The 22,469-nt window shown below is 35.7% G+C and overlaps 1 protein-coding gene across 5 annotated transcripts in view; it reads right to left on the minus strand.

Annotated features, from left to right (window-relative positions):
• Window positions 1–22,469, minus strand: part of SMARCAD1 (SWI/SNF-related, matrix-associated actin-dependent regulator of chromatin, subfamily a, containing DEAD/H box 1) — a 76,501-nt gene that overhangs the window by 49,076 nt on the left and 4,956 nt on the right. For all 5 annotated transcript variants that reach the window (XM_040625228.1, XM_008707155.2, XM_008707157.2 and 2 more), the window contains exons 3-5: window positions 12,736–12,913; window positions 4,162–4,333; window positions 1,160–1,226 (exon numbers count right to left, since the gene is read on the minus strand). In XM_040625228.1, coding sequence (XP_040481162.1) covers window positions 1,160–1,226; window positions 4,162–4,333; window positions 12,736–12,913 — 417 coding nt within the window. The remainder of the gene's footprint in view (window positions 1–1,159; window positions 1,227–4,161; window positions 4,334–12,735; window positions 12,914–22,469) is intronic.

Here is a 22,469-nt window from a genome sequence, read left to right on the forward strand (position 1 = left end):
ACTGAGGGAAATGGGCATTTATTACACAATACTGATGAAAAAACAAATTAGCACAACCTTTAAAAAAGTAACATGGAAGTACATATTAAACTTTCACATGTGTATATTCTTTGATTCAGCATCCCAGTTTGAAATTTAGTTTACAGAAATAATAACATAAAGATTTCCTTATAAGGGTATTTACTTTAGTACTATAATAACAAAATAATGGAAGTTAAATGCTAATTTGTAACAGAGAAATAGTTAATAAAGCAGTAATATGGGTAGTTATAGAGGAATGTTATGGGACCATATTTTAAAATTGGATAAATCTGATTGTTCTGACAAGTTATCCATGATAAATCATCAAGTGATTTTTTAAAAAAGGCAAACCAATACCATTAGTGCATTTCCTAATTAAAAGTGTGCGCGTGTGTTGTGTAATGGCAGGTACAAGCATAGGAAAAGCTGAAAATGATACAAAGCAAATTGAAGAGTGGTTAATGGAGTGTGGGTTTGCTTTCACTCCTTAAATACTTTTTTGGTAGTGGGATATTAGGTTATTTTTAGTTGTTTGGTATATATAAGTTAGGGGGAAAAAAAACCCAACACAGTATTTGCTTTAAAAAAAAAAAAAATTGGAGGTGCTTTTATACTGCAAGCTCCTTCAAATGCATTTATTTTTGTATCCCAAGCCTGGAACATAGCATAAATATTTACTAAATGAAGGAATGCTGATTACCAGCTAGGACTTTCCACAAGACATTATGTTCCTACTGACTCAGATTTGTAGACCTGTAAATAAAACCACAATGCAATTAGAAAGGACACTTAAGAAAGAAAATATACCTTCCAAAACTTCACTGTTATGAGATTTGATCTGTAGAAAACAAGCAAAATTACCAATGAAAACCTGCCCCCTCCCTAGGAGAAAAAAAAAAAAAAATCAGCCTAAAAAATTTGGTTCCCAAATAGCTGTATGACCTCAGGTAAGTCACTTAACCTTCTTCAGCTTCAGTTTCTTCATTTAAAAAAAACTGAAGCTATTAATAACTCATAAGGTTCCTGTAAGAATTCATGAAGGTGCTTGGAAAATTGCAGAGCAACTATTAAAAATGTGAAGATATTTATTATTATAAAACTAATAAATCGATATGGCTAGAAACGAAGTGAGGCCTACCTGCATCACCAAACATCAGCAAGGCGGCAGCAATTGCTCCATCCATAGTGCTTGTTGATTCAATCAACTAACAGAACGAGAAAAGACTGTTTTAAAAATAACACTTTAAGAATTATCTCACATAAGTCTGTACAATGTAAGCACATCTTAAAATGTTACTGAACTTATTCGTCATCCCTATGTAGTGAATATATACAGCATATTCAAAGTTTTATTTTAATTTTTAATTGCAAAGTTCTACATTAAAACCTTAAAAACTCCCTACTTATTATGTGTTTATGTGTCCACGCAGTGAGAGTGAGAGAGAGAGAGAGAGAGAATGGAGAGAGAAGGAGGAGGGACACTAGTTGACATTTGAATTATTCCTTCTTTATTTATGAAAAAATGAACCACAATTCTGTGATCATTTTTTTAAATCTAATACTTCTTAAGATAAGTGGGACGAAAGGTTCTTTTTTGATTTTTCCTCTATTTCTGAATTGCCTGAATTTATTCAAGAACATACTGATATACTATTTATATAATTAATAACCTCAATATATAATTTTTTGTACTGATCTATAACATTCTGCATTTCAAAAGAAACTGAACATCCTATATTTTTCCCTTGCTACAGTTAAGAGTGCTCTCTTCTACTAGTTTTCCTAATCTTGGATCCTTTAATATCCTGTAAGCCTCTCTTCATTTTCAAAACAGTCAAAGCATATTCTTATTAAGTCTAGGACTAAACTGTATGTTACAGCTTCTTGAAATCTTATATGGGTGTAAGAGCCTTTGCAGAGTACTTCAAGAGTGCTCTGCTTCGCAGTGATACACTAAATTCCCTAAATTTTCAAATAGTGATTAATGAAATATGCATACAAATTCTGTGTATCAATCTTATTTTCCCACTGTAATTATAAAATTAGAGATAAATATTCTTACAGAAGAAAAGTACTCTTAACTACGTGAACAATTAGCAATCAGGCTAAAGTATTTTTAAACAGAGATTTGTTCCTCTGAATATTTAATACTCCATCATGTTTATTCTGTTGGAAGCTATTTCCAACACTATAAGCAGCCCCTGTAGTTACTAGTCGCTACATTTATTGTCTTCTTATTCTAGAAAAAAATCACATCCAGAGGAAAATAACACTCCTGGCAGGGTGCAAACTCAAGATACCACTAAAGTTTCATTTAGCTAACAGTAAGAAGGTATCAAATTTATTTTTGGGGAAAAAAAGATTCATGCTAAAGATAACGGAGAATAGTAGTAATTTATTCTACACAGTTTAAAACTAGCAGGTCCAGCACCACTTTCAGTTCAGACACATTGTTTAGCCTGCATAGTACTTCCTTCTTTAAATTAGTTACCATAGGGGCAGCCTGGGTGGCTCAGTTGGCTAAGCGGCTGCCTTCAGCTCAGGTCATGATCCCAGGGTCCTGGGATTGAGCCCTGTGTCCAGCTCCCTCCTCAGTGGGGTGTCTGCTTCTCCCTCAGCCCCTCCCCCCTCTCATGTTCTCTCTCAAATTAATAAAATCTTAAAAAAAAAAAGTTACCATAAAAAGTTAATGAAGTACTGATACAACATGGATGAACCTGACACCCTTTTGCTAAGTGAATGAAGCCAGTTCACAAGTCAGATCATAAAAGATCACATATAATCCCATTTATATAAAATGTCAAGAATAGACAAATCTATAAAGACAGAGACTAGTGGCTGCCTAAAGAAAGAGGAGGGAAATGCAGAATGACTGTTAATGAATACAGAGTTTCTTTTTGGGGACACCTGGGAAACTCAGTTGGTCAAGCATCTGCCTTTGGCTCAGGTCATGATCCTGGAGTCCTGGAATCCAGTCCCACATAGGGCTCCTTGCCAGGCAGGGAGCCTGCTTCTCCCTCTGCCTGCCCCTCCCCCTGCTCATGGACACACTCTCTCTCGGACAGATAAAATCTTGTTTAAAAAGTTTCTCTTTGGAAAGATTAAAATGTTCTAAAATTAAAGTATGGTGATAACTGCACAATTTTGTAAATATATTAAAAACCACTAAATTAAACACTTCAAGTAGGTAAGGAAGCTATTAAATTGATCAACAGTAAATAACAGCCTTTTCACTTTATTTGGAAACTCTGAAACCTAATAAAAATGGGCCACCATTAATATCACATGGCCATATCCTGCCGGCACTAGACAGCAGGTACCCATTTCAGAAAGAGCATATGCTCTACGATATACCAGTGCCCACCACTTCAAAGTTACCTGCCTACCCCATACAGATATGGTACCTCCTAAGGTTCAGACTGGAGATGGTGGTGGTCATGACAGATACAAATGTGAAAAACATAAACCTGCAATTAAATGATCCTCCTAGGGTCATTCAACTAAGTGATAGAGCTAGAAATAACCTATTTATTTGATGAAGATAATTAGTAATCTTCAAAGATTTATTCTCTACCTGAAATTTAATTGAATGGTCAATTTTTATGTGCTCTTATAAAGATACCTACTACAGTCCAAATACTGCCACTGATTTTGTTGTATATAATTCAATCAATGTTTCTCAGCAAGAGTGCTATTCACAGGATAATTCTTTTGTTCTGCAGGACCACCCTCAGTACTGCAGGGCGTTTAGTGTCCCTGGTCCCCTGGTATTAACTATCAATAGCAACCCTTTGTCATTATAAAGACCCCCCCACCAAAAAAAAGCCTCCTGACATTTCTGAGTTTCTAGTGGGAGACCGGGAGTCCCTACTTCAGAGCTAAGCACAAAAAAAATTTCACAAGCTATGTGAGCTATTAAGGGAAATATTATATATTATTATATTATTTATAGGTGAATAACCTTACCTATTTAAAAAGTTAAGACTCCCAAAAAGTAAATCTCTGGCATTTACTTTTACTACATAAAATAAAAGTTAATTACCTCACATAAGACTTCTTTAAAAAAATGACTATCCACTAAATACAGTACTAAAAACATCATTACAGCTACAATAACCAATTACTATAAAAGGGTATAACCTTAAGTAAATCATTGTCACTTCTTTGTGGGAAAAGTTCCTTCAAGGTCTGAAGTTTAGCGTCTTTAAGGTCTTCCAATTCCGAAAGGTCTTCCAATTCTGAAATATCATCAGTATTTCTACCTGCCATGGTAGGAAGGCCCTGGGACTCTTCATCTTCAGATGGCTCAGAACTAAAAATATTTTCAGAGGAAAAAAACAGTATTTTGATGTATTACTGTTATTTTATTAGAATCATATATATATATGTAATACAGCAATTCTTTTCAATAAGAATGTAATCTTTGTCAAAGATTTAAAAACTTTTTTCATTTCAGTATGGTTATATATATAAATCTACATTCCCAGAGTCAGCATACTTTAAAAATATCTCATATTACCTGGGGTGGGATGGAAAAGAACAATAAAACACCTGGCATTTATTTTAAGATACACACATGTATTGCATGCCCACTTTATCTTTCCTTTTTTACCTGTACTCTACTCTGTGTATCAGATGAACCTTGTCAGGTTGCTCTTGAGAAACTATAAAGCCTACATTACTACAAAGATAAAAGCATTTTCATGGCCTACCTAGCTGATCAGAATCTAAGTGTTAAAATCCTAATGGTCCCACTGAGTACCAGAATCTCTGCCAAGAAGGAAACATTTCTTCAGCAGACAAGGAGCATTTATTCCGTGTGAGGTGTTACTCTACAACTAACGTTAATCTCATTCCACCTCAAGTTATATGTTAATCCTATAAAAGACATTTGGAGCCAAATTTTAATAATCTATCTCCCAAACAAACAAAAATCTCATTTGGAAATTTTGGTTTTCTACCATGGTAGCCATTCTGGAGATCAGAAAATAGAAGTAGAACAAATGGACAGAAGTTAGAAGGATCAGAGAAAGCAAGCTGGGAATTTAGTTAAGTACGTTCCTAGTGTCAGAGAATGCAGACTTTGCTATACAGCTCATCTATTTTGGGAAACATATACAGAATCTGTATTGTAATAATTCACTGTATCTATTCATCTTAGTTCAGCTGTACTGGTTAGGATACTAGTTTTACCTGAGCATCCCCCAAAATATTTAAAAGCAGACAGATCCCCAAGGACCAGGAATATGTATTTTAACAGACTTCTAGGTTGACTTCTTGAACCCGGCTTTTGAGAAAATGCTCCAAAGTAACAAGGTAAAATAAATCACTTCCTTTCCAGAAGGAATGTCCTTCAGTATCTGAATGCGATTACGAGCATCTCCCTTTCCATTATACCCAGACCTCTCATTCTTCATGTCCTCAACTCTTAATGCTCATTCTGCCTCACTCTGGTCACATTCCCAATTTTGCCACCTAGTTCACGGAGAAAATGAAAGCATTCAGGTCGGAATCTTCTCACAATTTCTGCCCTAGAAAACCACTTTCAAAGGTTCTTACTCTGCTAGCCATCACCTTAACCTAATGATCAGATTCACAATCTGGTGGGATGAACTGGTGTGCCTCCTGCTGTACTAAATATTTATACTAACTACCAATCTTACCATGCCTTGGATTAACTGTTCAGCTTGCAGGAAATACATGTGAGAGAGGAATAAATTCAATACCATCATGAGGAAACAATCAGAAAAAACTATTTTCTCAAAGAAAAGATTCTACTTCTTCAGTAAGTTAAAATCCTTAAAAAAGAGGAGGGGAGAGGACCCTTTAAGATCGAAAGAAAGTCAGGAGTTTTAACATGTGAATACAGTGGATGCTTCTTGTTTGGATCCTGGTTTGAAAAAGCTGGTATAAAACACATGAATGTAGGGACATGTAGGTGGCTTAGCTGGCTAAACAACCAACTCTTGGTTTCAGCTCAGGTCATAATCTCAGGGTCGTGGGATCAAGCCCCCAGTCAGGCTCCGCACTCGGGGCCAAGTCTGCTTGTCCCTTTCCCTCTGCTCCTCCCCCAACTTGTGCTCGTTCTCTCCCAAATAAATAAAAACTTAATTTAAAAAAACACAAGAATATAAAATGGGAATTAGATGATATTAGAGAACTGATCACTGATTGGCATTGGGTTTTGGGGAGGAAAAAGACATATCACCAAGTATTAGGGGTAGAAATGTTAGAATGTCCATAATTTACTTTAAAATACTCCAGGCCATCCAAGACCTATAAAGAATTTCTCAAACTCAATACACGAGAAACAAATAATCAAATCAAAAAATGAGCAGAATATATGAACAGACACTTTTCCAATGAAGACATACAAACGGCTAACAGACACATGAAAAATTGTTCAAAATCATTAGCCATCAGGGAAATTCAAATCAAAACCACATTGAGATACCACCTTACACCAGTTAGAATGGCAAAAATGGACAAGGCAAGAAACAACAAATGTTGGAGAGGATGTGGAGAAAGGGGAACCCTCTTACACTGTTGGTGGGAATGCAAATTGGTACAGCCACTTTGGAAAACAGTGTGGAGGTCCCTCAAAAAGTTAAAAATAGAGCTACCCTATGACCCAGCAATTGCACTACTGGGTAATTACCCCTAAGATACAGATGTAGTGAAGAGAAAGGCCATATGCACCCCAATGTTCATAGCAGCATTGTCCACAACAGCTAAACTGTGGAAGGAGCCGAGATGCCCTTCAACAGATGAATGGATATAGAAGATGTGGTCCATATATACAATGGAATATTACTAAGCCATCAGAAAGAACGATTATCCAATATTTGCGGCAATATGGATGGGAATGGAGGAGATTATGCCAAGTGAAATAAGTCAAGCAGAGAAAGACAATTATCATATAGTTTCAGTCATTTGTGGAACACAAGGAATAGCAGGGAGATCGGTAGGAGAAGGAAGGGAAGAATGAAGGGGGGGTAAACAGAAGGGGGAATGAACCACGACAGACTATGGACTCTGGGAAACAAACTGAGGGTTTCAGAGGGGAGGGGGTTGGGGGGATGGGCTAGCCTGGTGATGGGTATTAAGGAGGGCATATATTGCACGGAGCACTGGGTGTTATATGCAAACAACGAATCATGGAACGCTACATCAAAAACTAATGATGTACTATATGGTGACTAACATAACATAATAAAAAATGTAAAAAGAAAAAATAAAATAAAATACTCCAGGCCAATAATAATAATAGATGAAACAATGAAGCAAACATTATTTCATTAACAATATTAACAAATGTTAAGTCTAGGTGGTAGGTACATGAATGTTCATTGTCTATTATTTTATTTTATGCCTGAAAATTTAAAAATAAAAGAAAAAAATCTACAAAAACAAGAGCTGACTACTTTGTGTTCTTTTATCTGGTCTCAGATAAAGTTCTTCCCTTCTACTGAAGGTAAAGTCCCCTCTCAGTGCTAAGGGATTCCAGCCCTTTCTAGTTCCTACAGGACCCTGCTTCAACCATCTACTATCTTCTCTTCCCAGTCTCCTCTCTCTCCCTGAGCTCTTCCTCCCAAGCCTACAATGAGCTCAAGACAAGACGCATTAACTAACTAATTCCATGTGCCAGGAACTCTAGGAACTGTGGACACAAGCATGGAAATAAGCAAATTCTCCTCTCCTTAACGAATTTTATAAGACCGATTATCTACTTGCTCATTTCCTGTATAGTTCTCCTCTCAATGTTTTATTACCTTTTGCCCAACCGATTTCAATGAAATTGTTTTTACCAAGGCAATAATATCCTCGAAAATGTCAAATGTAATAAAAACCTTTCACTGGTTATCTACTCCTCTGTAGTCCCATACGCTGCTGACAAATCTCTGAAAATCTGGCCCTACACCCACCCTCACGCCATGGGTTTTACAACATTAGTATTTCTGATTTTCCTTTACCTCTTCACCTGTCCTTAATCTCCAAAGAAGGCTTTCCTCCTTTTGTTCACATTTGTGAATTGCTGGTGTTTCCTAGGATTCTATCTTTTCAGCTCCTTCTCGTCTACTAATAATTCTTAGGAGATTTCATCAACTGCCAGTTTCTATTATCAACACCAGCGCTTATCAAAAGGGGGGTGATTTTACCCCAAGAGAACACGTGGCAATGCCTGGAGACATTTTTGCTTGTTTTGACTAGGGAGGTGCTACTAGCATGTAGTGAGTAGAGATCACAGATTCTGCAAGACATCCTGCAATGCACAGGAAAGAAGCCCCCCAAAGAATTGTCTGGCCCAAACTGTCAACGTTAAGGTTAAGAAATGATAACCAAGGGGCGCCTGGGTGGCACAGCGGTTAAGTGTCTGCCTTCGGCTCAGGGCGTGATCCCGGCATTCCGGGATCAAGCCCCACATCAGGCTCCTCCGCTATGAGCCTGCTTCTTCCTCTCCCACTCCCCCTGCTTGTGTTCCCTCTCTCGCTGGCTGTTTCTATCTCTGTCGAATAAATAAATAAAATCTTTAAAAAAAAAAAAAAAGAAATGATAACCAAAATAGCCCATTCATGGGTACTGATTATAACTATGGAACATTCACACAGTGCAGTACTATGGAGTATGAAAAAGAATATAGGTTTCTATAAACGGACACGACTTCTAGGATCTATACCTAAGTGAATAAAACAAGTATCAAAAGAGTATGTATGTATGCATGCATTCATGTAGTGTGCTATCTTTTGTGTAAGAAACAAGAACAAAGAGGGGCGCCTGGGTGGCTCAGTTGGTTAAGTGTCCAACTCTCCCAACTCTTGATTTTGGCTCAGGTCAGGATTTCAGGGTCGTGAGATTGAGCCCCTAGTAGGGCTCTACACTGAGCATGGAGCCTGCTTAAGATTCTCTTTCTCTACCTCTGTCTCTCCTCCACCCCACATGGAGGTGCACTCTTTCTCTCTCTTTAAAAAAAAAAGGAAGGAAGGCAGGAAGAAAGGAAAAGGAAAAGGAAAGGGAAGGAAGGAAGAAAGAAAAGAAAAAAGAAAAAAGATACATGAAAGAAAAAGTATGATGAAAAACTAAACTGGTTAGTTCTGAGGTGGGATGACAGTGGGTATTACAAGAAAAACGGAGAGACGTAATACTTTTCTAAGCACATTCCATGTAGAGTTTTGATTTCTGAAATCTTAATATTTTAAATATTCAAAAATAAAATTTAAAAGAGGGATAAAGAAAAAACCTTAAAAGGAATACAAACAGAAATTAATGAACTGAACTATATTTTAAATGAATAACAGAGAAAACGTTAGATAATCCCAATACTTTGACCATATACCTTCGATCTAAAGACAAAACCTATAAACAAATTTTGAACTCTACTTAGTAGGCTTAATGGTCAAGTGGTATGATCACAGCAAATCTGAAACTATTTTATGTATACTGGATGAGTGCGCAAGTTAAGAAATAAACTGACAAGCAAGAAGCCAGAGTTCTCAATGTCAGAAAAGGAAATATAGAAGGAGAGCCAAGGAAAAGCCTTGTAGTGGTAGATTAGAATTAAAGGTTATCATTAAAAACTTGTGATTTAAAAACACACACACAAAAAGCAACACACACACATTCCCCTCATATTTCCTAGCCCGTATAGCTGAAAAGGACAATGATATAACCCTTGCCTTGCCCAATAGCAAAGAAAGAACACTCCTAGTCCCCAGATTTCCAAATACCATTCTCTATTAAGAGGAACCAGTGCCAAAAAAAAAAAAAAAAGTAAAAAGTAAAAAAATATAAAAGGAACCAGTGTTTTTTGGAGAAATGGCTAATTCTAAATTCAGGCCTAGGGTAGGGACAGTATAAGTTTGGACCATCTTTTGCCAGAGGGAAAGGCTCATAAAATGATAGGAACCTCTCAAAATCAGAGCCTGCCTAAAAAGGCCCTCAACTGCCACAAGTTAGCAATTTGAGCACCAAAATGAATAATGACAGTAAATGAATTACAACCCGCTAAACAAATAAGTATCTATGATTCCATTTTGATATTTACTTACACTATATAAATACCATATAAATAAATGGGGAGAAAATAGAAAACCCTTTTTTATATTAGCATACCAAATAATTAAAGTATAAGATCTGAAATGTTAATTAGAATACCACAAATTCACAACCCTCATTTAAGTACCTGATTCAGGTAAGAATCATCAACAGATACTAAAACTACTGAGTGAAAGTCTGCTAAGGAGTAAGATCATTACCTGATTTCCCCTTTGTAGCATTAATCACTACAAAGGGGAAAACAGTAACTCTATAGGGAGAACGCTGGCAGGTTTCTTAGTGATCCAGATCACTTCACCAATAAAGAGACAAACTGCTATCAATGTTCCTTGTAACATGACACACTGAGGTAGCATTCCTTCCACTTAACCCTAATTTAATCATGAAGAAAATCAGGTAAGTACAAGTTGAGAAACCTCCTTAAAAAATGGCCTCTTAACCTTCAAAGGCCAATGACGTGAAAAACAAAAAAAGGCTGAGAAACTGTTTCAGATTAAATGAGACTAAAGACACACGATACTGTTGAAAAAAAAAAAAAAACTCCAACATGATACTGAGGAAAAAATTGCTATGAAGTACTTACTTAAAATACAGTCCAAGGACTGACTGCTCGTTCCTAACCTCACGCTGTTACCCATCAATGACAAGATAAGGAACTTGCACCAGAAGGTAAAACAACTACATTACTAAGCATATCACTTAGTCGAGCTGACTTTTCCTTGTAATACTTTCCTGGCGAAGAAACTGGTATACTGATTTGCATTCTAGAGCACAGTACTTATTTACAAATCAGTACTTCTGAACAGCACTTTATCGGGATTAACTGGTAATATTTAAATATGTAATGTACATTAGATACGTGTACTGTGCAATATTAATTGGTATTTCTGAATTTGAAATGCTTCTCTTGTAATGTAAGAAAACTACCTTGTTCTTAGCAGGTAAATGTGACTCTAACACATTTAACCATGCAGGATCTTCACTATTTTTTATTTCAGAGTGAATTTCAGTAGAAAGGCATGTTCATTATGGCTTATTTACAAAAAGTTCATTTTAAGAGGAAATTCTCATCATCAGCAGACAGTCTCGATCTCTTAGCTCCTTCCTGCCGCATTTTCTTCACTTAGCTTCTGAGCACACAACATTTTGACTTTTCTCTTAACCTTAACAACGATTCCTTCTTAGAACCTCTACAGATTTCTCCTTACCTCTCTGTTCCTAAAATCCCAAGTTTCCCTGGCCTAAATCCTTCAACCAGGAGATCTCTTTTTCAGGTATACTAGTATCTCTTGGTGATTTCATCTTATCATATGACCTTAAATATCAAATCTGTATTCTGACAATTCCTAAATTTAGATGTTACCCAGATCTCCACCCAAAACTCAAATGTCACAAATCCAATTGCCTACTTGACATCTCCCGCCTAGATGTCTAACAGTCTTCTCAATCACAGCATGTTCAAGACTGAACTGCCAATCTTTCCTTTCAAAAGGAGGACCCATACCACACCCCAAACAGTCTTCCTTATCTCAGTTAATGGTAACTCCATCCTTCCACTTGTTCAGGCCAATCTTAGGGTCACCCTTAACTCCTTTCTCTCCCACCCAAAATCCAACAAAACCTCTCTGCTCTACCTTCAAGGTATATACAGTTTCTAACCCCTTCTAACCATCCCCATAAACAGGAGCTTTCTTTAAGTGTCCATCATGTCTTGCCTGCATTATTACAACAGTATCCATGCTTCTAGTACTGTTCCCCTATAGTCTCAAAGACCTTTAAAGCATGTGAGTGAAATAATTTACTCCTCTGCTCCATACACTCCATTCATTAGCTTTCTCAGAGTAAAAGCCAAATAGCCTATGTGCCTAACAATTAAATCCCTCTTCTACCCCGCTGCTTACCCTGTGACCTTGTTAGGTCCCTCTCTCTGATTCATCTGCCCCCTACTTTCCTTAGAAACATCAGGTATAATACCACTTTCAGGGTCATTGAACAAGTTATTTCCAGTGACCAGAATACTCCGCTCCTGCCCTCTGCCTTCATATCCATATGGTTCACACTTTCTTACCCCCTTTAGATCTCTTCTCAAGCATCATCTTCTCAATAAAGCTTCTTTCCAGCTGTGCTCTTTAGAAATCACATCCCCTACCCCTGGCCCTGAACTCCATTATTCTCCTTCCCTTTTGGTCATAATATTTATTATTTTACATTCTACATTGTTTATTTGTTCACTGTCTTTCTACCTGACTATAATACAAACTCCAAGCTACTCCACAGAAATGTGCCCCAAAAATGTTAAAATTATTTGACTCTGGGACTCATGAATAGATCATAAAGCAATTATAGATGAAGGTACATGTTAAAATAATTTCTCTATGGAGGATTAAAAAAATTAAATTATCTGCTCTCACTAAACTTTTTATTGAAAATCAGTGTTACCCAGAAACATGCGTGCGCGCGCGCGCACACACACACACACACACACACACTACCTCTTTACAGTTCTAAGTTAGGGAAAAATAACCAAGATGCAATAGGGAAAAGGCAAAAAAGAAAGAAAAAAAGAGAGAAGTCACCAACCAATTTTCAAATTAAATAACTTTTTCTTGAAAAACCTCTTACATAGACAAGCATAATGAATGAATCTATTAAGCTGCTTACACTATAATCACCGTGTCTTTGTTGAATTTTTTCTCTTGAACTGTACTGGAGCAATTCGGGGAAACGATATCTTCACTATCAGAAGACAAATCAATATACTGTATTCCTCTTTGATTCTTGAAATATGATATACTAGCTTTTCTTTCATTTTCTGTAGTTTCTGGAACACTAGAATCTTCTGCAAAAGAAAAAAAAGGAGAAAGGCATTCTGAGCAACTTGAAAATAAATCTGTTTTTCATAACTATAATCATGTGCTAAAGTCTCTAATTTGTTCACTGTTTCCACCCTAAAACCAAAAATTCCCACCAGTTTTTAAAGAAAAAATTAATAGTCAGACCAGGGCTGATGTTAAATGATTTTCCGTTTCACAGGTTAATCTACTTGCAAGACCCTAGTGGAAACTGCAAGAGAGAGGTTTGTGCTTTAAAATGTCATCATCTTCTCTCTGTGCTTTAATTTCCTAGTACCCAGTTCTGGCCTAAATGAACATGGACACTACAGCTCAAAATACTTATAATCCAATCCTGTCTCTTAGTCAGGTTATGTAATCACTCCAAACCTCGGTGTCCTCACCTGTAAAATAGAGATGCTAATAATCACAGGGGTCATGTGAATATAAAATCAAAAGATACGTATTAGGCATTTAGTTCGGTCATTGGCAACATAGCCCGTATTCAATACACATTACCTTACACGCAAATGTTGGTGTTATTGGCTGAATAATGGCCCCTCCAAAATTCTTAAGTTTCAACCCCCAGGACCTCAGAATGTAACACATTTAGAGACAGGGTCTTCAAAGAGGAGACTGAGTTAAAATGAGGCTGCTTCGGTGGAGGCTCTAATCTAGTATGACTGATGTCGTAAGAAAAGAGAGACAAAAGATGTGTGTACGAAGGCAAGGCCATGTGAGGACAAAGTGAGAAGGTGGCCATCTGCAAGCCATGGAGAAAGTCCTCAGAAGAAACAACCTTGATCCTGGGTTTCCAGCCTCCAGACATGTAACAAAATAAAGGTGTGTTGTTTAAGGCAGCCAGTACGTATTTTGTTATGGCAGTCCTCACAGGCTAAAAATTTTGGCTCATTCAAAACAGGTGAATAAAATATTTTACCAAGGTCTCTTCAATAGCGGAGTTCCAAAATTATTCTCCCTTCTCCCAGCAAAACCACCAGTCTCCCTTACATATGTGACAAAGAAAAGATCACATTTAAGAAATTCATATTAAAAGTAGTCAATGCCTTGGTCTAGTGAATGTATTTTAAAAAACAATGACCAGATCAATCTTTAGTTCAAAGGTGTCAATGTAAAAAAACAATCACTGCCATTAATTATTCTCTAAGTCAGACTCAAGTCTCAAGGGATGCACAAACATTTATAATCCTCACAATAATCCTGAGGGTACACATTACATCACCATTTTATAGATAAACTAGGTTTAGAGAAAACAACCTGTCTAAAAGGAGAAGTAACAAATCGGAAATCCATGCATAAAGGTCTAAATCCTTATACTCCAAAACTCTTAGGCCATCCCCAATACCTGTCACAGAATGCTGGCAATCATTATAATGAAGCTCATGAGCTGTATTTGTAAATAACATTAACCATGGCCTATATGACTACTATTAACCTGGAGGGCAGTAAAATGATATTTTACTTCCTATGACGAAGTCCTGTCAACACTACTGAAAAGCAAATCACGTTTTTTCCAACAGAACAATTTTATAAATGTTGAGTGAAGAAACTGGATGAAGAACTCTGCATTGGAACAAATTATAGCTATATTAACTTCATGTTAATATATGAAGACACTTACAAATTCTGATAGGTATGTGAATAACAAGATTAAAGGCCAACTCCTATGAAGTATCAGGGTAATATGGATTCTGCTTTTACAAAGTGCTCCTGATACATCAAAAATCATACATAAAATTAAAAACTAGATATTCACTGTATCAAAAATCTGACCTAAAGCTAATGCATATCAGCTAAACATGTTAACCAGCATCCTGTTTTCTTATATTTTCAAAGGGCTTTTTGAATGAGTTTACACTATCTGTTTTTCTTCAAAGTCTCTTTATTCAAAATGAATAATAAATCTTTTTAAAGTTGGCTACTTAAATGCCTAAATGTCTGGAGGAGAGAAGTCCTAAAAAATCTGTTGATGAGTATTAAGAGAACTACAGTTTCTTGAACTTGATTACATATTCATCTTTGATTTTCTCTCACTTTTTTTCCTCTTATTTTATACAAATAATACAAAATATACAGTGAAGACATACCAATTTTTAAAACTCATGCTTAATGTGGTTAGTTAACGAGACAGGAAAAAAAAATAAAGACGTCTGGCTTACTCTCCATCATGTACTCAATTACTCAGAGCTTTTACTGGTAATGTAATATATACCATCAAAATATATACATTATATATATACACACACATACACTGCATACAACGTATTACTTTGTATTATATATTATATTTTTATTATATATTATACATATTTTATATTATATAGATTATAATATACATTAAACATACCTATATTATCTCTACCTAAAAATATACCTTAAACATGTACACAGCTCTGAACCAAGTGACATCCCCATAGCCCAACTGGTAAGTGACTAACAGAGGAAGTAGTTTGATAATATGGAGGATAAGGGAAGGTTACAATACAATAGCATTTCTCAAACTCAGAACCCTTTGCACTCTTGAAAACTGAGGACCCTAAAGAACTTTTGCTTATGTTGCTTATGTTGGTTATATCTGGATTACCATATTAGAAAGTAGAAACTAAGAAACTTTATTAAACTGTTTACATAATAACAAATTTTTATGAAAACTATATCCCCTCATCCCATCCCTCTCCCCCCAGTCTAGTGAGAAGAGTGGCACTGTTTTATATTTGTAAAAACCTTAGGTTTAACGTAAGACAGCTAGGTTCTATCTGTTTCTGCAATTCAATTATTATAATATACTGTTTTTGTTTAGGTTTATGAAGAAAATCATGCGTCACACAGTTACACAGTTAGGAAAGGAAGAGTATTTTCATAACCTTTTTACAATACGATGGATATTCTCTGATACTTAACCCAAATTTGACAGGTGGTAGTTGTTTTTTTTAAAGGTCAGTTGCAATGTGGAATCTGAAACTATATGAATAAACTTTCGTGTTCTATTACATTTAAACCCACCGGTCTATCTTGCACTTGAATGGACCTTTAAGCCATGCATTATTTGGTAACATTGTGTGCACTGGTCATTTGGAAGTACTAGTTCACTTGCTGATTAATGCAGACCTTCCAAATGTTGACACATTTCATGATATTTTATCAAAAAAATTAGGTTTATTAATATCACCATTGATCTTGAAATATCTGGGGATTGTCAAACTCACAGTCCAAAATCCAAACTTTCCTTTGAAAATTGGAATCTTATCACTAGCAATACATGCGGCCAGTTATTTCCTTGATATCACTGTCCATTTTTGAGAAAATGTCTGTTAAATACCTAAGTCTGCTTAACTACAGTTTGTCAGTCATTCTTTTAAGTAAAAACGGTGAAAAAAAATGACAAGTTCAAATCAGAACTGCAAGCAACTGTTCAAATGCTTTCCCTTGAGATAACCCCTGTACACACTGCAGTATACAGCAAAGGCTGGTTCACATTTTGTTTCACAAAGGTATTAAAAAGACATCTACTGCTTAGTTGAGATTTACCAAAATTAATAATTTTTACTGCTTTATCAAAAACATTCTTAAGTGAAACTGACATTTAAAAAATTTTAAGAATATAATGACTACTAGAACAGTTTGGAGTCTTGGCCTTGATTTGTGCTAAGGCACCAGCAGTTTTATCTACCATTGCTTTTGTACCATCAACATAGTAAAATGGCAAGTAGTATCTTAGTATTATTATGAAAGTAGTTTGCCCTTAGGGATCCTAAAGGTTCACATACCACACTTTGAAAACTGATGGGACACAGTAAGAGCTTGTTTATATAAAAAGATCAACTTCCCAATACAGTGAATAATTTAGAATTAGAATAATGCTTAATGCTTAAGATTTGTTTGTTTGCACTTTGTGAAGTAAGCAAAACCAAAAATAGCTAAGAGGCAATGGCCAAAACTATGCAGTGATGGGTTTTTGACCCAAGCCAAATAAGCACTTTTAAGCAGCAGCACAAGGGAGAGAGGAAACAGAAAAATACAAATGAAAGAATAGTGAAACGCTGCAACAATTATGAAGGCATCAGCTACTATTAAATTCTGACATTTGCTGACTGCCTCTGTGCTTAAGGCACTGTACCAGGAGGTAGCGAATATTAAAGGAAAAAACTTCAACTTGCCCTAGAGAAACAAGAGCTAAGTAGTCATGTACACAAATAACAGTTATGAAATATGATTTGTGCCATGAGAAAGGAATAAACAAAATGCTACAGGAACATAAGGGAAAACAGTCTATTCTTTCATACAAAGACCACAAAGAAGCTTATCATATTTTAGAGACAGAAGATGAATATTTTCTCATTACCAAAAGGTAATGGGAACCTACATCACTAGCATATGCAAGAAGGCACCAAGATTCCAGGGAGTTTTTCCAAACTAAAATCCCTATTAATGGTATGCACAAGAGAATACAATCTTATATCCCAAATTTTTCCAGTATGCTTGTACCCATTCTCATATCTAAGTCCACCATAAAACAAAAGAAGATTTAAGTCTGACAGTGGTTTCACCTTTCCAAAGGGTCCAAGATCAAGGGCCTCTCAAAAACAAACAAAAATCAGTACTAGGATTATGAGCTCACACCAAAGTAGTCCAAATTAATTTGAGAGCCCGTAAATAAAAATTATCTTCCAAAGTAGAATGAAAATACATAAACCTTTGTATCTGTCCTGAAGACTTACAGAACTGTGCCACTTGTCATCGTCTAGTTGTGTTGCTCTACATGGTTCAATTCTCTAACATGGCAACTAACTTTCAAGGCAATTCCTTTGAATACTAAGTAAAACACATCACTGATTTACCATTTTAAAAGGTAACCAAAATAGTAAAATCTGAGCAGCCTGAATGTCACAGTAGAAAGAGAAATACCAATAGCATCTTCTAAAAAATAAATCTCTGAGGAAAGCTCTAAAGAAGACAGAGAATACACTAATAAAAGACTGAAGAGTAACTTCTGAAACATCTCAGGTGTAAGCCAAGAGAAAAGGGAAAAATGTAAAAAAAACAAAGCCATGCTATTGTTACTGGACAAAGCAAAAGTGTTTAACTTGAGAGACACATTGTTTAATAACAGAACTTAGATCCACAACAAAAATATAATTAACATATTATCTCAACATAAACACTGCAGGATACATAGGCAAAAACTCAAGAGACAAATATGAGGCTTTAACTCTCTTTTCCAAGCTCTTTACAGACAGCACAAAAATAAGACATATAATACTGCTTTCCACATATTTTTGATTGGGACCCACCGTAAGAGACACATTTTAGATTATGACCCTAAACATGATATTAAACACATATAACTGAAATAAAAGTTTCAGAGGCTTTCTATCAGTGATACTTCGATAATTTTCTGTTTACTCTACTCCATTAAAAAACAGTTGCATGTAATTAGGATCCAAGAAACTGAGTTTATGACACAAGGTTTGTGATCTACAGTTTGAATAAAATTATATAAATAAAATTCATCTGTTATTTGGTACATAAATTAATCTATACTTAGATTATGTCATCTTTTCAAGTAGTCTTAGACCTTTCACAGAAATTAATGGTAAATTAGGCCCCAAAGAAAATTTCAGTAAATTAGCCAAAACAGAAATACTATAGACCACATTCTCTAGTCATAAAACAGTACGATTAGAAGTAAATGTTAATAAGAACAATGAAGCAAATTTCAGCCACTTGGAAATTTAAGAAAGGAAAAAAAGCCAAAGAAACCACTTCTTTGAAGTTTCAGGTCAGAGAGGAGGAAAAAAACAACACCTTAAAACTACAAGAATTGAAATAATGGGGTAAACAAATATAAAACTAGAGAAATAAATGAATGGCCTATGAGATGCAAATATACATGAGAATTTAGACTATACTGATGTTTCATAAGAAAAAAGGTTTATCAATAAATGATTCTGGAACAATTGACTAGTAAATGACAAATAATGAGCAAAGGAGAAAACTGTATCAACCTTTCTTTAGTCCTTATAATAATATAAATTCCAGATGAGATTCAAGATTAAAATAAAAATCAACACAAAATCTAACTCATATCCATTACTTTGCTTATCACTGCAAAACCTGACTCAGATCCATTAGTTTGGCTATCAAAACAAAAAAAGAAAGTAACAAGTGTTAGCAAGGATGTGGAGAAACTGGAACCCTTCCCACCTGCACTGCTGGTGGGAAAGTAAAATGGTGCAGGTATTAATGGAAAGAAAACATGTGATGGTTTCTTATATGATCTGTCAATTCCATTTCCAGGTATATACCCTAAAGCAGTAACAGTAGGGTCCCAAAGAGATACTTGTACACACACTTCATAGCAGTAATAGTCATAATAACCAAAAGGTAAAAGCAACCCAAGTATCCATCCACAGATGAATCGATAAACAAAATGTAGTATATACATACAACAGAATGCTTTTCAGCCTTAAAAAGGAAATTCTGATACATGCTACAACATTAATGCATCTTAAAGACTTTATGCAAAGGGAAATAAACCAGTCACAGAAAGACAAATCCTGGGGCGCGTGGGTGGCTCAGTCGTTATGCGTCTGCCTTCAGCTCAGGGCGTGATCCCGGCATTCTGGGATCGAGCCCCACATCAGGCTCCTCTGCTGGAAGTCTGCTTCTTCCTCTCCCACTCCCCCTGCTTGTGTTCCCTCTCTCACAGGCTGTGTCTCTCTTTGTCAAATAAATAAATAAATTCTTAAAAAAAAAAAAAAAGAAAGACAAATCCTGTATGATTCCACTTTTATGATGTACCTAGAGTAGTCAAATTCAGAGACAGAAAGTACAAGGGTGGTTACCACAGGCTGGGGATAGGAGAGAAGTGTTTAATGGGTACAGAGTTTCACTTCTGCAAGATGAAAAGAGTTCTGAAGATTAACTGAACAATACTGTGAATGTACCTAACACTCTTGTGATTTGTATACTTAATAGTTAAGATGGTAAATTTTATGTATATTTTACAATTAAAAATAAAATTAACACAGATGTGTAAGAATAAAATACAGATGAAAATATTTATAATGTGATAGTAAGGAATGCCAGTCTGATCAGGACCTAAACCCTGGAAGCCATCAAAGAAATGAATAAACAAATTGACCACGTGAAAATGTAAAATTTCTCTAGGACAAACAACAAGGAATCAAAAGAATAAAAAACTTACAAATCATTTATCAGAAAAAAAGAAAAAAGAACAAAGAAAAAGTCCAGAACGCTAATACATTTATGAAAGCATACTTAACCTTAAAAGTAAAGAATAAAAGTAAAACAATTTAATTCCCTGGTAAAGATTAAAAAGGTTTCCAATATTCTGGCCTAGTATGAAAAAGGAGACATCTAAAAACTAAGCTGTAGTCTGGTGCAAAGTGGTAAAACTTCCGCGTATGGTAACTTGGCAATTACTAAAATATTGCTAACATTTGCTCTAATCTGACAATTCCAAGAATTTTTCTTCAGATTGTACACAACCTAAAAAATCTGTGTAAAAGGATGGTCACTACAGCCTTCTCTTGATAGCAAAAAAAAAATGATGAAAAAACCCAACCAACTGATGTCCATTAATGGGAAACTACATGAATTATAATATATCTATATAAGACACTGTCATCATTTAAAAAAAACTGAGGAACAGCAAAAATAAATATATACATAAAAACAAAAACCTGGAATATATACAGGCAGAAAAAAATGTGAAAATAAACACCAAAACTAAAGGATTACAGAATATTCTTCATTATACAATACTGCATCTTTCATATATAATATTTTATTTTGAAGAAAACAATAGCTAAGCATGGAGAGTAAAAAGGTAGAGAAGGGAAAACACAGATGAAAGTATACACTTTAAATGTACTTAAGACTTTTACTTAAGCATGAGTATTCATTGTACTTTCTTCTATTAGAATAATTTAGCACTTAGCCTTCTACCAAGTACTGCTTGTCAACTAACACTTGCAGTCATTAAGAAACCAGAATAACTATCCAAAGATATAGTGATGATATGCATTTTGGCCACACACAACTAAAAAAAAAAAAACCCTGAGTATCACCCAATGGTTACAGAATCATGATGTTAAAATGATACACTTGGCTCCATTATTCAAAGGATCATACCCATTTTACTGCTTGCAGGGACTTCAGAGAACATCTAGGGAAAAGAGGTGAAGTCCAAAAATGCTGTGTCTTACCCAAGATCCTACAATCTGTATGACAGAACAGTGCTCTCTGGAAAGCTTTTTTTTTGGGGGGGGGGAATCTTTTTGATTAACTGGAATAATTTCAAAATTTTCTTATTAACAACTGTTACTTCCAACATGACCACCACACTGAAATGGCAATCATTTTAGGAGACTGATTCTATTTCACCAGGGAAAGGTATTAATCAAGCATTTACTAAAACTTTGCTCCATTCCAACCTCAAAATAATTGATTAACCCATGTATTTTTATTTTATCACTTTTCCTCCCCAGGTAAAAAGTGTCTCTATTCCTTTGCAACGTTAAACAGTCCAGCTGTGCACCTGTTCCCACGCCCTAGGTGCCTGTCTTCAAATACCTCCCCTCCCTTCATCCGTTCCCTCTCCACTAGCATCTTTCCCTAGGCCAACAAATACACTCAATTTTCAACAATCCTGAAACATCTTCTTTTGACACTACTGTACCATCAAACTGTTTTCTGTTCCTTCTCGAAAGACCAGTCTTCATTTCCCTACCTTTCTACTGAAACTGTCTGTTAAAGGTCAACAGTAACATTTAATTTTCAAGGAAAGTGGTCTCTCATCAGTCCCCATCCAATCTGACTTCTCTATAGTATCTGATAGTGTGCACTATACACAAAACTGGAATCTTGTCTTTCTTTAGTTTTCAGGGTACCATCATTTTCTAGAACTATTCAAGTTATCCTTTATTATCTTCGTTGGTTTACCTTCATTTGCCCACCATTAAATGTTGTTATTTTTTACTATATGCCTTACTTGGGGATATTTTTTGTTAACTTCCACAATGATGACCCTCCCAAAGTTGATTTCTCAGGTTCCAACCATCTTTGAGCTACAAAACTAATGTTTAATCCTCTACCAGACCTCATTTCTGAAACAGGAGAACTGAACTCAATGTAATTATCTCTCCTAAATGCACTGCCTAATTCAGTCGACAGTGCCCATCACCCAGCTGTCTAAGCAAGAAACATCTGAGTTTATCTTTAAACCCTCTACATTTAACTGATCACCAAATATCATCAAATACTGAAATATAAAACTTCTCTAAAATGCCTCCTCTATCCCACTATCATTTTCCTACATTTAGGCTTCAATTAATTCAACAACTTCATCAACGGTCTTCCCATGCTGAAATGCTCTCTGGTGTCTACCAAAAAGTCCATCCTTCCTGGCACAGCATATAAACGCCCTCATAACCCAGTTTACGTATCTTCTCAGTTTCATCTTTACCTGCCCTAAACCACCTCTTCCACAGATAACCTCCCCTCCCACAGACACACCGC

The sequence above is a fragment of the Ursus maritimus genome, unplaced genomic scaffold (genome assembly GCF_017311325.1).
Source record: "Ursus maritimus isolate PB19 unplaced genomic scaffold, ASM1731132v1 scaffold_8, whole genome shotgun sequence".
NCBI classification, from domain to species: domain Eukaryota; kingdom Metazoa; phylum Chordata; class Mammalia; order Carnivora; family Ursidae; genus Ursus; species Ursus maritimus.